This window comes from Podarcis pityusensis (assembly GCF_964106645.2).
Source record: "Podarcis pityusensis genome assembly, chromosome: 5".
Lineage (NCBI taxonomy): Eukaryota > Metazoa > Chordata > Lepidosauria > Squamata > Lacertidae > Podarcis > Podarcis pityusensis.
Genome location: NC_138032.1, coordinates 24,436,276 through 24,450,601, shown reverse-complemented (window position 1 = coordinate 24,450,601; position 14,326 = coordinate 24,436,276). Strand labels below are relative to the sequence as shown.

Sequence of the window (14,326 nt, the reverse complement as noted above, 5' to 3'; positions counted from 1 at the left end):
CACACATCAGCTGCACATTACACTCACAGACTGCAAGTATATTCCTGCATTGTAGGGGACTGGACTAGAGGGCCCTCAGGGTTAAGCAATTTGCCCACCATGGAGCTACAATTCTCAGAGTTGTTTACCAATCAACCCCTCTTCCCAGGGAACCCTGGGAACCAAGAACGGAAGCTCTGTGAGGGGAATAGGGGTCTCCAAACAACTCTCAGCACGCTTAACAGCTTCCAGAATTCTTTGGGGGAAGCCATAACTACAAAAGTGGTATCGCAGGGTGGAATTCAATGTCACGTTATTATGGAAGTTCCATCTGCACAAGCGTTGCAGTCTGCCAGACAGAACAACCCTGACCCCCATTCTCCCTCCCACAAGCTGTTCCTGCCCACCCACTCCCACAATTTGGAGGGGCACAGGGCACATGGCAGAGGAGAAGGGCGAAGTCTTTGTGCTGATGGGCTGCATTAAATGAATGCTGCCCATTGTGCTCTGAACGTTTGGTGGCCCAAGCCATAGCTGGCAAGACCAACTATTCCAGAACCGTTCTTTCATGTGGCGGTAAAATGTAGTAACTTTATTAAATATTACAGCATTTTTATATTTGTTTGAAGGGTGTATGTAGAAAGCAAGGGTGAGCTGTCGCTTTAAAATTATAGCAAGCACAGTAAATGAGTAGCTTCAGAAGTAAAGAGAGCACAATTAGGCACTTATGTACACAAAAGGAAACTGCCTGTCACTCCTGATGCGATTTCAAAGAAGAGCAACTTCAACGCCAGTCATTCAAAGGGGATATTAAGTTGTTGGTACCAGGCACCAACAAGACAAAAGGGCATGTGTCATTCCCCGTGTTTAAGCAAATAGTGTACCATCCTCACCGTACCAGGTTACCACCTGGCACCAATTTGTTAAATATTAACAGATGAAATCGGCAGGTCAAGAAAGGCTCATTCCTCAAGTGAGATAAACCCTGTAGGAGAGGGATCTCTCTCATCTAACGCACTGACTCTTGAAAGTCATATATCCTTTGTTGTTTATGTGTCATTTGTGCACTTATTATCATGTTAGATGTTTGTCTTTCGTTGTACTCAAGAGCCGTGGTTTCCAAAATTCCCAACAACAACAACAACAACATTGCTTATGTAGCAGAGAAATGCACTGTATTCCCTGCTGCACTTTTGAAACATCACCTCCTGCAACAGAAAGTAGATGCCTAAGACATTGTTGTTTACACACACAACACCCCCTAGTGAAACAGAAATACCTGAAGTTATTGGCTGGAAACAAAGAGTTCTCTGCAGACTGCTTTGTATAATTATCTATTTCAGCATGCATAGACAATATGTTCGACACACATCACAATGCACAGTTTGTGTACTCCCAGCTTCATTTGGAGGAAATTATCTCATGTGAAGTGTATCCAACAGAGGCTAATTTCATCATTTCTATACAGTTCTCTGCAAGAGATCCAAAATCCGCCTCGTAGATATTCAAAAACAGGGATGGAGGCCTGGACTCCCTTAGGTGACAGCTGACTTTTTCAGATGAAAACAGGGTTGTATACCAGGTTGCTCACTGTTCACAGCTTTCATCCTTTTGTGAGTGAATAGCAATTCTGAATTCAAGCAGTATCAAGCACCGCACACATCGATCTAAGCAAATGTGACCAAGGCTATGGCCAGCAAACAAGAAGCTCACAAATCATTTGCCATGGCAACAGCAATGTTGAACTTCTATTTCACATTTAGTTTCCAAAGGAGATTGTAACATGGAATTCTGTTCAAAGAGAAAATCCCCCCCCCCAAAAAAAAAAATTTCACTGGACATGCTCTTTGGATCTATGTCAATTCTCTTCACACATTCGCTGTTTTAGGGTCATGCATTTGTGGGATTTGAGTTTTTATTGAGCATATTATTTCATCTATCTGCTGGGTGACTCTGCTCACTGCAAGGCTCTGCAATGAAGTGGAATATTTATACCAAGAACATATAATTCAAGGCCCATATGCGGTTTAAATTTGCTGAACGTAGAATTTATGTGCTAAGATCTTTTCATTTCCCCTTTACGTTCAGCTACCTGGCCCTGATCCCTCCCAGTTCTCCATGCCATCACAGCAGCTAAGTCAATAACAGCTACTGGGGCCATTTGCTATCACCAGTGAAAGCCCAAGGCGACATCAAAGTAGCTCAGCCAGTGGCATCAAGAGATACAGAAAGACAGAGGGAACTGTCTTTCGAAGGAGTGAACAGTTTTGAGGAGAGGACCAAATATACCTGCAACCCATGGTCTGTGCATACGTTAATCGTATATTAAATTATATTTGCATGTTTTAAAACTGCGGATAAATGTTATCCACAACTCTTGAGTGTAGGGAAATGAATACATTGTGGGTGGAGGAAACAACCCAAATTGGTTATGAAGTATAGGTTAAATGCGTTACATTAATCCAAGTTGAACAATGGAAGGGAATTAAGAATGACAAGGGATTAGTTTGAATCCATCTTCTCAGCCTATAGTGTTCTGTTTACTGATTTCTATGAGATTGGACTCTGAACAGCTTCTTAGCCTTACATTAGCTCCTCAGTAAGGTTAAGAGGCAGTATTTGTTAGCCTGCAGCATACTGACATTTATAACTATCAGAAAAAATGAAAAAAGGGAGATGCTGCTGAAGAATATTCAGATACAGCCTCCAAATCTCTTATGCTTAGTGAAAACCAAGTTAACCTGGAAGCAAATTCAATTGCTGCGGAAATAAAATTAAATTTGATGTACATTACTGTCATTCCCCACTAACTTCCTTGCATAGCGTGAAACATTTCTCTTTGGATAAATACCAGCCTTCATCATTCCCATGGACAACACGTCTCACTTCCTCTCTAAAAGATGGAACCACAGATGGAGCCGGGGGGCAGGGGAAGGAGTATGGAACCACAGATGGAGCCGGGGGGCAGAGGAAGGAGTATGGGGTCTAATTCCACAACGAGTACTGCCCTAATCTGATCCTTTCTCTGTTCAACATGTCAGCAAAATACTACTTCCTAGATGGCATGCTCCCAACATCCCTTCAAGATCAGAGCAGGAAAAGGATATGAGTCAATTACCTGCACCAGGGCAGAAACGAAGGGTCAAAGAAGACACAACATGAACTGCATCATTGGAAAGATTGTATAGAATCGTAGAAACGTACAGTTGGAAGGGACCACGAGGGTCATCTAGTCCAACCCCCTGCAATGCAGGAATCCTTTTGTCCTCGAACCCACAACCCTCAGATTAAGAGCCTCATGCTCTACCAACTGAGCTATCAGATTAGGATTTAAAAAGAAAAATAGTAATAGGTGCCAGAAGAGACTGATTCTTATTGGGGATGCAAGGTATGAGGAAGGAAGAATTAAACATCAATTTAATTGAGACCATAGAATGTACGGAGGGGAGATTTAGTCCTTCCCTCACCCCCTTACTGCTCTTACCCCTCCTAGTGGGGAGGTCCCGCCAGTGTCAGCTACAGCTTTCTTTCTAAGGCTAATAGCAGCGTGGGTGGGGTGGTTTTTTCCCTTAAAATCTTGGTTGGGGAAGAAAGGGTTGAATCTCACCTTGTGTGTTGCAGTCCCAATAAAACTGGCCCCTCCTATATATATATATATATATATGTAGTGTTTTCTAATTTTAAACTACTTTGAGGTTTTGTTTTTGTTTTTACAATCAATCAGTAGATGCATTTGGTATAACACCTAGTTTGACCCTTGATTTTCTCCTCCTTTTCTGAACCAATCGTGTACTTAAAATACTGAGATTTGAGGCAGAACACCTTGTAGGCTTTTGTATGGTAAGTTCCATGGCACCAAACAGTTTTATTCCCTCTACACCACACTGAATTATATGGAATTCAAATTGCCATACAGTAAAACACAGTGTATATGAAATAGAAGGAGTAAAGATACAGTTAGAATTCATACAGCATCTAGCAAAGCACATTACAAGAGGCAGAAAATAATTAAGTAGTCTGCCAAGGCTCTTGGCACTTTTCAAAAGATCTGGGGCGGGGGGGTGAGGCAGTTTGGAAATCACTGTTCTAGAAGAGCTTGGAAGAAAAGCTTCTTCGTGATCCCTGAAAATCTCTCAAGTGAGTGACCAAGAAATACTTCAGGCACCAAGAGTTCATCCACCAGCAGTTCCACACTTGCAAAGGGTTGCCAGTATAGTATCATAATACAGTGGTACCTCGGGTTAAGTACTTAATTCGTTCTGGAGATCCGTTCTTAACCTGAAACTGTTCTTAACCTGAAGCACCACTTTAGCTAATGGGGCCTCCTGCTGCTGCCATGCCGCCGGAGCACAATTTCTGTTCTCATCCTGAAGCAAAGTTCTTAACCCGAGGTACTATTTCTGGGTTAGCGGAGTCTGTAACCTGAAGCGTATGTAACCTGAAGCATATGTAACCCGAGGTACCACTGTATCAGCCAGCCAGCATTGACATCAGAAGTTTCCACACTGCATGGCACCTGATATCTTCTTAGAACACATTTGCAGGAAGTACAGCAATACGCATCCCATCTCATCCATGGATACAAGCAGTCACCTGAAAGCGATTCCTGAGATTGCAACAGCAGTAAAAATGGGCTGCTGCCATTGCCCTGGTTGCTGCCAGGATTTCTGTGATTATGGCACTCAGGCTACATGTACATGGCAGTTTATTCAATTTTCCTGACATTTCCCTACCTGTTAATTTCTGCATCATATCTGAGTTTCTGCACAACGTTAAAAACCACTTCTGGAAATATAGTGGAACATAGATCTGGTTTGGAACTCGTTTCCATGTTATTTCTGAACAGATCTTGTTCTGGAAGCAAATAACATGAAAACGAACGCTGAATTTGTGCTACATTCCACTGTATTTCTATAAGCAGATTTTACACCGTGCGAAAGTTCAAATATAATGCAGAAATGAACGGCTGGGAAAATGTTGGGAAAACTAAATAACCTGCTGTTTGAATGCAGCCATAGTTCTGAGCTGAGGACACTGGGCTCAAGAGAGTTCAGCTCACCTTAAAAGTGTCTGCCAAAAAGGGATTGCAGAAGACTTGTCCGTGATCAGGTGCTTGGCCATCAATCAGCAGGTCCTTCCCGTGTGGGTTGCCAGGCGCCTGAAGAGCATGAGCATTTTTCTTCCAGCAGTAGGAAGCAATTTCTGAGACTGGAAAGCCCTTCTCAGCCAGGTCTATAGCTGGCTGCAGAATTTGCCGCATGGAAAGCTGGACCGGGAAATATGCCACAATTATTTTTCCATCTAGACGTAACATTTGAAATGTACGCGTGTCTGATTAAAAACATTCCCAAGGCCCTCCTCTTTACAAAAATTAACCCTATAAACAAAGCTGTTCAATAGACTATTGATAAATAGTAAAGTGGGAGAAAATATGAATCAACCAAAACACTCCCAGGTCTCTATGACTGTGAATATACGCTTGAAAATAAGCTGACAATCTGGCAAAATTTCAGAAGTCAAGTGGGGTAACATTTCTAGTGATGGGGGAGGAGATTCCGTGGCCTCCATTTCTCCTTGCATTTCCGTATATCTGGAAGGAGTGGAAGAAATTGTGCATAATAAACTAAATCAGCAAATTCAGATTATTATTGTTTTTTTAAAAATGCAAAATATAGTTGCTTTAAAAGAACAAAAAATCTGCCAAAAAGAAACAGTTTTGGTTATGCTGTATTCCTGAATCTGCATGTTCATTTGGGGTTCACCTTTTTGCTTCCATGCAGAGCAACAGCATCGCACCAGCCAGCTGCCGCACCAGGTACGGTGACGTTGTGTGCATGTAGTGGAGGGGGACGGTTTGCCTCGCTGAAGCCGTGATCTTTTAGCAGCTCAAGGGTCAGGGCCTGTGGAGACCGACCGCTGCAAAGCAAACAGAGATCCGCATGGAAACCAAATTACAAGCGTACTGAAAAGATAAAAGGGGGGAAAAGAGCATCCATTTGACCTTATTTAAAAAAGTTTGATGATGGTGCTACAGTTTCTAGGCACGGCACTGTAACAGTGCTTAGAAGCCTCATGGCAACAACCTGAAATAATGTTGAACATTTTCCAGGGCATTTTCACAGAAATGATTCATCAAAGGCTGAAATTCTGTCATCTTTATTTCCAGAAACTCTTATTAGATACACCAACCAATTGCTTTTCTTAAAATGGTCTGTTTCACACCACTATTCTCAAGATATTACATTAATTCAGCAACACAGAAACAGATGTTCTTAACCCATACAATGCTCTTAACCCTACGAACTAGAATTGTTAGGTCCAAACCCTCGAAGAGCTTCTGTACCAGTAATATATGGGTCAGGAACTGCCAGCCTGTGGGCCAGACATTGCCCCTGGGACCTCCCAGTGTCCCCTCTAGACTTGGAAAAAAGAAGTCTTTGGCTGGAGCCAATAGATATTTTCAAGCCTAACAGTAGAGCATGGAGGCATTTTCAGAGTGTGTTTCACAGCTGGAAGGGGGAAAAGGTAATCGTTTTCCTATTACTCACGCTGCCAACAATGCCCCACCAAGTCCCCAAATGCCCTGTTGGCCTGAAAACAAATCTATTGGCTCCGATGGGCGGCTGCCTCCCATGCCTCATTGTTGTGGGTTATGGGTGGTTAAGTCTCCCTTCCGCAGCTACAGTCTCCAGGAAGATCACCCCTTCACCATGAAATAAGACTTGGGGATGAAATGAAGCTACTTTCCCCCAAAACCTAATTGCTGGGGGAGAAATGGTATTTACTTATGTATGCATGTGAGTTAAAGTGCATTGTGTATGCCCACCACTTGCATGAGGCTCCCAGAAGGTTGGTCACGATAGAATGCAGCCCTCTAGCTGACCTGCTTTAAAAGCTACTCAAAAGGGTGGTATCTTCTGTCACCGTAGTCCTTTGATCTGGCAACTGTGGCTATTGGCTGACTATTCCTGTGTTAGGCACATAGCCCAGTTTCGATGGCTGATAAAAGGCGGTTTACTGATAAGTGGGAAATCTCTCCCATGTGTTTGAATGAGAAGCTTGAAGAAGGCAATACACATACACACACACACTCCAGCTAGCAGAGAGGAAGAGAATGTATGAGCTTTTAATAGAAAATGTGTCTGTCCCTGATGCACAGATCCCCACAAGGCTTCTCTGCCCTTCACTGCCCCACTTTATAGCTCCTGTATACATTAAAAAAGCCACAATACAGCTTGTTGCACTACCCAAACCCAGATTGTGGTTTGTTTCAAACAAATCATGAGTGATAAGCCAGAAATAAACCAAGAAACGAACCTTCAGTTGAAGGTTCAGTTGAAACAAACAAGTCTTGGTCTGGGTTCGGACAACATGACAAGCCATACTATGGCTTGTTTGAGGTGCGTGAGTGCTGTGGGAGGAGGGAGAATTTTCATAGGGCCTGTGCAGCAGGAGGGAGGCACACTCATATTTGAAACATGGCTTAATACAGAAACTGTCACAGCACACGAACCAAGGGCATTTGCAAAATGAGGTCCACTCACACAACAAGACTTCTCCCTGCACTGCCTAAATCTGCTCTGCGAGTTTGAGGGAACCACCAGAACAGGTTTAGGGGTCATGTGGGGGAGAAAAGGGTGGAAAAGTCTTGTTGCACAAGTTGACCTTGTTCCCCACATGCATGCGCCACTTAGTGCAATGTTGCTCTAAGGAGTTTCCTGTTTCTTTGTGAAAGGTTCCTGGGAGGAAAAAAATAATCAGAGGAATTTCAGCATGTCCTGCTCTCTGCCCTTGGACTACAGCAACAGGAACTGAAGAGCACCTGGACCTGATACTATCCTTTTATAGCATCTTCCTATTAATATTCAACTTAGACCTAAAGGGCAGCTATTCCTCTGCAGTGGCGAAAAGTAGAATAGCATATGAATGTAGGAAAATCAGAACAAAACGAAAAGGAAATGAGGTGCAAAGCTGGATTCTGACCTGCTGGTTAAAATGAAAGTCTTCCCCATATGAAACCAGAACTGCAGACACTCTGTCCACCAGGATGTTTGCACAAAATCGTTATCAAGTTCAGCTTAAAAACAAAGTGACATTATGCACACAAGCCTGAAGGCACACACTAAAACTGGACAAACACCATTTGTATACATTGCAAACAGGCTCGTGATAAGTGTGGCAAGCCTGAACAAAACCACTAAACTGAGCTCCGTTATATATGTGGAATTCCATTGAGAAATTCTGTCCAAGTAATCTGTATCTGCTTATTTTCCAGCAGTCGAGCTAGTGGCAACAAGCTGGTTTGCTGTGCTTTAATGACTCTCCATTTGCCACAGTTTCTAGCCACTCCCCTTCCCAAGCTTCCCATCGTTGCCAGTGTGATCCAGCAGATAGAAGGTTGAGCTTCAGTCCGGAAAACCTGGATTCAGACCTGTGCTTTGAATTCATTGTGTGTCATGAAGCAAGTCACATAATCTTGGCTGGCCAACTGTCCTACTTCAGTGGGACTTAACCCCAGGAAAGAGTACACAGGACTGCAGCCCTAGTCTAGCATTCTGTTTCCTGTAGTAATATCACCTACAATAAAATGTATGATGTCAGAAAAGGAAGTGGCATCTCTCCACTCAACAACCTGGCTGCCATTCACAGAGTAGTTTTCTTAGGACAGTGATGGCGAAACTTTTAGAGACGGAGTGCCCAAACTGCAACCCAAACCCCACTTCTTTATCACAAAGTGCCAACACAGCAATTTTACCTGTATATCTCTTTTTTTCTGTGTGTTTCACGCTTCTTCTTTATGACTGATGTTGTAATAAATAATCCTTCAAAAATGTTATTGCATTACAGTCTTCATTAAATTATCTTTCCATTGAGATATAATTTTATGGTATAACTCAGTGCTTTTTTTCTAAAAAAAAATGTTTAGGGATACTCTCGTTTTGACTCAAGAAAATCACCACCAGGGGAAAAATAAATACAGTGAATTTCTTCTCCCATTAAATTCACAAAATGTCCTCCTGCGTCCCCACAGGAAAAAAAGGACTGGTATTACTCCAAAACAAAGTGGTGTTATGAGCCATCAAACCTGGGAAATACATTTTTTCTAGAAGGTTCCACAATTTTGGCCACTAGTGTACACTGAGGGCTATACTAAGAGCCACCCGCTCCCAATTTTTAATATGAGAAAATAATGGTTGTTCGTGTGCACACATACAAATAAATATAAATACATAAATAAATAAACTCAGCCAGATGGGCAGGGTATAAATAATAATAATAATAATAATAATAATTGTATTTTGCCTTTTCTTCAGCTGCCGTTTGATTGCAGTCTCCACAGAATGAATTTCTCTGCTGGCTTCTGTGGGAAAGCCCAGCAAACATATAAACCCAGCAGCCCCTTCTTAGGCTGCAGTCTTTATATGCTTACTGACCCAGGGAATTAAGCCCTGCTGAACTCAAGGCGGCTTACTCCTGAGTAGGAAAAACAGACTGGCGGGAAGCCCGGGCACATCAAACGTCAATAACTGCTCAGCCCCTCACTCACTTTCCAGGACCTGGTGCCACAGGCTTTGAATGGTGCGAGCCCATTCTCCTCCCCCGCCCCCGGCACAGAAGCTATGGCCCTGGTGCCACAGGCTTTGGACAGTGCGCATGAGCCCTCCTCTCCTCCTTCTCCCCTACCCGCCAGCACAGAAGCGACGGCCCTGCATGCCCAGAGAGAGGGCTCTGAGTGCCCTCTCTGGCACACATGCCATAGATTCGCCACCACTGTCTTAGGACTCAGCTACATTAGGTTTTTTTTTTTAAGCGTTTCAAATACTGTATGTCATAACACTGTTGACACCAGATGGTGCTGGGGAGTCCCATCTTTTGGCAATTATGAGGTTATAACACGTTTTCCTGAAATGTTTTTTTGATGCGTCTAGATCCAGCCTTGGTCCTCTCATTTCTTGGCCCCTACTCTCAAACCAGCAGCAAAAAGGTGCTTTTGGAGGGTGAGTGGGGGAGTAGAAATTACAAAGAGAGAAATCCCAAATGCACAGCTTACCCCAGCACGTAACTGAATACAACTATATTTTCTAATACGTAACAGAATACAACAACTCTCTGCCCTAGTACATAGCAGAATACAACAACTGCTCATGTGCGCGCGCTCTCTCGCTCTCTCTTTCTCTCTCTGGTACTTACCTTCCATTGAGACCATGTACCTGTTTTGTGCTTGCGTCATAATAGAGGCAGAAGCAGTCTCCACCTATGCCGGTACTGCATGGTTCAGTAACATTTAAAGCAGCGGCTACTGCTACAGCAGCATCTGCCGCATTGCCACCATTCTTTAAGATATCTGCAACAGAGATACGCTCATTAAAAAGAATAACAACCAACAACAACAACTCTAAACTAATAGTGACTTGCAAACCAAAACAGGGTGTGTCACTTTAGGAAGTGTTAGAATCACAGGATCCTAAGAATTAAAGAAAGCCATGCGAATGCTGATTTTCAACTGTAATTGAAATGATTTGAGAATGGTTTTGTATGCCAGAAGAGAGGAAGCGCGAGTGAGTTACACTTCCTAAACTGTGGAAACCTCAGCCAGGAGATCTTCAGTATAGCGCTGCACCCCAGATTAGTCACAGGGGTCTAAAGAGGCACCAACTTAAGTCTGGAGCCAACCCACTGAATGTCAGATACGACCCACAAAGGAAAAACCAACATTTCACCCATTAAAATAACAGCGGAACTAATTACCGATGCCTATATTTGTTGCGAGAGGCTGGCTTGACGCAACGCAAGCACTACTGCAAACCACCGGGGACCTCCGAGAACAGAAATTAAGATGTGGCATCCTTTTCGGAAGAATATACAACACACACAAAAAGAAATGGGTATTAAAAGGAAAACCTGAACTAATGTACAAAAATAAATGCGAACCCCAAAATCAAATCCATGAAATTGGACCCATATAAAACATATAAAAATAATGCACATTATTACCTAAAGAGGAGAGAGAATAATAATAATTTAACAATTTAATAATTAATGTAATAATTAATTAATTAATTTAATAATTAATTTAATAATTTATTATTTATACCCCACCCATCTGGCTGGGTTTCCCCAGCCACTCTGGGTGGCTCCCAACAGAACACTAAAAACAGAAAAAACTTCAAACATTAAAAACTTCCCTAAACAGGGCTGCCTTCAGATGTCTTCTAAAAGTAAGATAATTGTTTATTTCCTTGACATCTGATGGGAGGGCATTCCACAGGGGAGGCACCACTACTGAGAAGGCCCTCTGCCTGGTTCCCTGTAGCAATAAGGAAACTGCCAGAAGGCCCTCGGAACTGGACCTCAGTGTCCGGACTGAATGATGGGGGTGGAGACACTCCTTCAGGTATACTGGGCCGAGGCCGTTTAGGGCTTTCAAGGTCAGCACCAACACTTTGAATTGTGCTCGGAAACGTACTGGGAGCCAATGTAGGTCTTTCAAGACCGGTGTTATGTGGTCTTGGCGGCCACTTCCAGTCACTAGCCTAGCTGCCACATTCAGTTGTAGTTTCTGGGTCACCTTCAAAGGTAGCCCCACGTAGAGTGCATGGCAGTAGTCCAAGCAGGAGGTAACCAGAGCATGCACCACTCTGGCGAGGCAGTCCATGGGCAGATAGGGTCTCAGCCTGCGTACCAGATGGTCCAGAGTCTACACACCACTCTTAGAAATTAGTCACTAGTGATTACGCTCACAGGTGTGGGGAACCTTTGGTCCTCCAGATGTTGCTCAATAGCAACTCTAATCATCCCTAACCCTTGACTCATGGGAGTTGTAGCCTGGCAGCATCTGCCGCACCAAAGCTTCTCTTGCCCTGAAACAGTACCGCCTCCCTACTAGACAGTCCTGCCTGGGGACTTTTGCCAGAAGTGGAGTTTTGTGCATGACAGATGCTGGATTAAGCAGCTCAGCTGGACGGTACAACATGAATACAGTGGTACCTCTTGTTACGTATTTAATTTGTTCCAGAGGTCCGTTCTTAACCTGAAACTATTCTTAACCTGAAGCACCTCTTTAGCTAATGGGGCCTCCCGCTGCTGTCGCTGTGCCGCTGGAGCACGATTTCTGTTCTCATCCTGAAGCAAAGTTCTTAACCCAAGATACTATTTCTGGGTTAGTGGAGTCTGTAACATGAAGCGTATGTAATCGGAAGCGTATGTAACCTGAGGTACCATTGTACTCTTAATCTCAAGGTCATGGGTTGAAGCCCCACGTTGGGCAATATATATATATATATTTTAAAAACATCCTATACATTGCAGAAAGTTGGGAGTTGATGATCTTCGTGGTCCTTCCCAACTCTGCAATTGTGCGAAGCGTTTTCGTTTTTGAAACGTCCAGCTTCTCCGGCTTAAATAGCAGCTGTCCATCGCCTTGCGGGCACAGAAGGGGCGGGGGGGGGCGCGAAGGCAGCATTCCCCCGACAGGCTATATACTCAATTGGATATGTTGAGGTGCTGCTTTGGGGTTTTCTTTCTGTAGCTGAGGAGAAGCCTCAGGACCTGGGCGGCGAGGAAGCGGAGGCAAGCAGCGCTCGGGTTTCCAAGGCGTGGCTCAGCCGAGCCCGGCCAGCTGCTGCTGCTGCGGCTTAGCCGCTTCTCGCGCCCCGAGGGCAAAGGTTGCCCCTCCTTCTGTGCCTCGACGCCCAGGCAGCCCCAGCCACGCGCCCGTCTCCTTTAACGGACCTACTTCTCCGGCAGGAGACAGAAAACAGAAAGGGGTGAAAACAAAAACAAAAACGGAGGCAGCCGCCAGGGGTCCCTTTCATGCGCGCGCACGCGCGCTCTCCTCGCCCTCCCAGACGCCCCTCCTACCTGGCGCGCGCTTGGAGAGGAGAAGCAACAGCAGCAGCAACGTTGTCCTGACGGAGACGAAGGAACAGCTTTGGGCTCGCCTCACGTGACCGCGGAGCACGTGACTCCGAAGCCAAGGTCCCTTAGCACCTTTGGTACCATACGAGGAGAGGAGAGTTGTTCAGAATCCAATTGGTCCGTTCGCTAGATATTATTTGGGCGCAGGAATGGACGCCGCTTTGCAACATTTAGAGCTATTTGTGGGGTGGGGGCAGGGCCGGATTTAGATGAAGAGAGGCCCTAGGCTACTCCATTTGTGAGGCCCCTCCCAACCCCCCACCCTTACTACTAGAAGAAAATGAAACAAAATTGAGTGAAGCCAAGGATGATGATGGGTATTTAAAATTCTGCGATTATCAATTTCTCCTCTAAAGGACATAAGATGTTATTGTTAAATACCATGGTGAATTTTAAAAATGCATAAAATTAACACTGAAAACTTTTGTAATAACTGAACTTTGTTGACCTTTTGTGGAATAAACATTAATTTTTAGGGGAATGAAGTTGTAATGTTATTCTTTTTTTTAAAAAAACCCACACATTGAGTTTACAAATTATATTGCCTGGGAAGTGTAAATAACCTGACAGTGTGGCACTTTTGGAATCATCTTTATGTTGCCATTAAAAAGTCAGTTTTTAAATACATATTAAGAAGTGAACTACAACCATCAAATATAGTAAGGCTAAAATGTTTTTTATCCCCCTAGCCTTCCTCATAGCAAAATCATCCACAACTTCATCAAAATTTGTTTGTCTACGTTTGTCACTTTCAGTGTACAGAATGCTCAGTGCGGACAACTTCAGACATTATGGCCCTTAATTCATTTTTAAGTCTTTTGAGTCTTGAAAAACTCCTCTCTCCTGAGCAGTTAGTGACCATAAAGCTAATAAATAGCTGCAAGATTGCTTCCACATTAGGAAAGGCCATCTGATTTTTTTCCTTGTATTTAATTTGATAAAGGTCTGTATGAGACAGAGAGTGCTCTGCTGTAGGCCTATGGCTTTGTGTCATGTACAGGTGAAAGTGCAAAAGTTCATCAATAAGTTTCAGGTCAATATCTTCTGGGTCTTCCATCATCTTCTGGGTCTCCAATATCTTCCATCAACTGTTCAACACCTTGCTTAATTTCTTGCTTAGATGCTGTCAAATTAGCAAGAATGGCAAACCATTGTGCAACATCACTGTACACAGTACTTCTTCTTTTTAAATTGGCTTCAGGTGCATCTAATATAGGAATAAAGGATTTTATCCTGAACCTATCTCTTGAAGAAAGAGCATCTAAGGCATCAGGTACACTTCTGTCATTTCTTTGCCGTTCCCTCACTCTTTGTCTCCTTGTTTTGTAGTTGACATTTGGCAAGGTGGCTTTTGCTTGCTTCTCAAGCTCATCAAAATTATCTCTAATTTTCCTTTAAAAAAATCCAGAAGTGAACTGTACAAACTTGC

General features: G+C 43.6%; 1 protein-coding gene across 3 annotated transcripts in view; it reads right to left on the bottom strand.

The window, feature by feature from the left end:
• The window catches only part of LOC308478369 (glutathione hydrolase-like YwrD proenzyme), a 28,615-nt gene extending 15,479 nt beyond the window's left edge, over window positions 1-13,136 (bottom strand). Inside the window, exons 1-5 of one of the 3 annotated variants that reach the window (XM_081008024.1) lie at window positions 12,841-13,136; window positions 10,729-10,826; window positions 10,171-10,324; window positions 5,742-5,895; window positions 5,039-5,245 (exon numbers count right to left, since the gene is read on the bottom strand). In XM_081008024.1, coding sequence (XP_080864150.1) covers window positions 5,039-5,245; window positions 5,742-5,895; window positions 10,171-10,324; window positions 10,729-10,825 — 612 coding nt within the window. In that variant the 5' untranslated portion in view covers window position 10,826; window positions 12,841-13,136. Of the gene's footprint in view, window positions 1-5,038; window positions 5,246-5,741; window positions 5,896-10,170; window positions 10,325-10,728; window positions 10,827-12,840 lie in introns of those variants that run through there. The other 2 variants (XM_081008023.1, XM_081008025.1) reach the window with 2 other exon arrangements.
• Window positions 13,137-14,326: the final 1,190 nt, after the last annotated feature.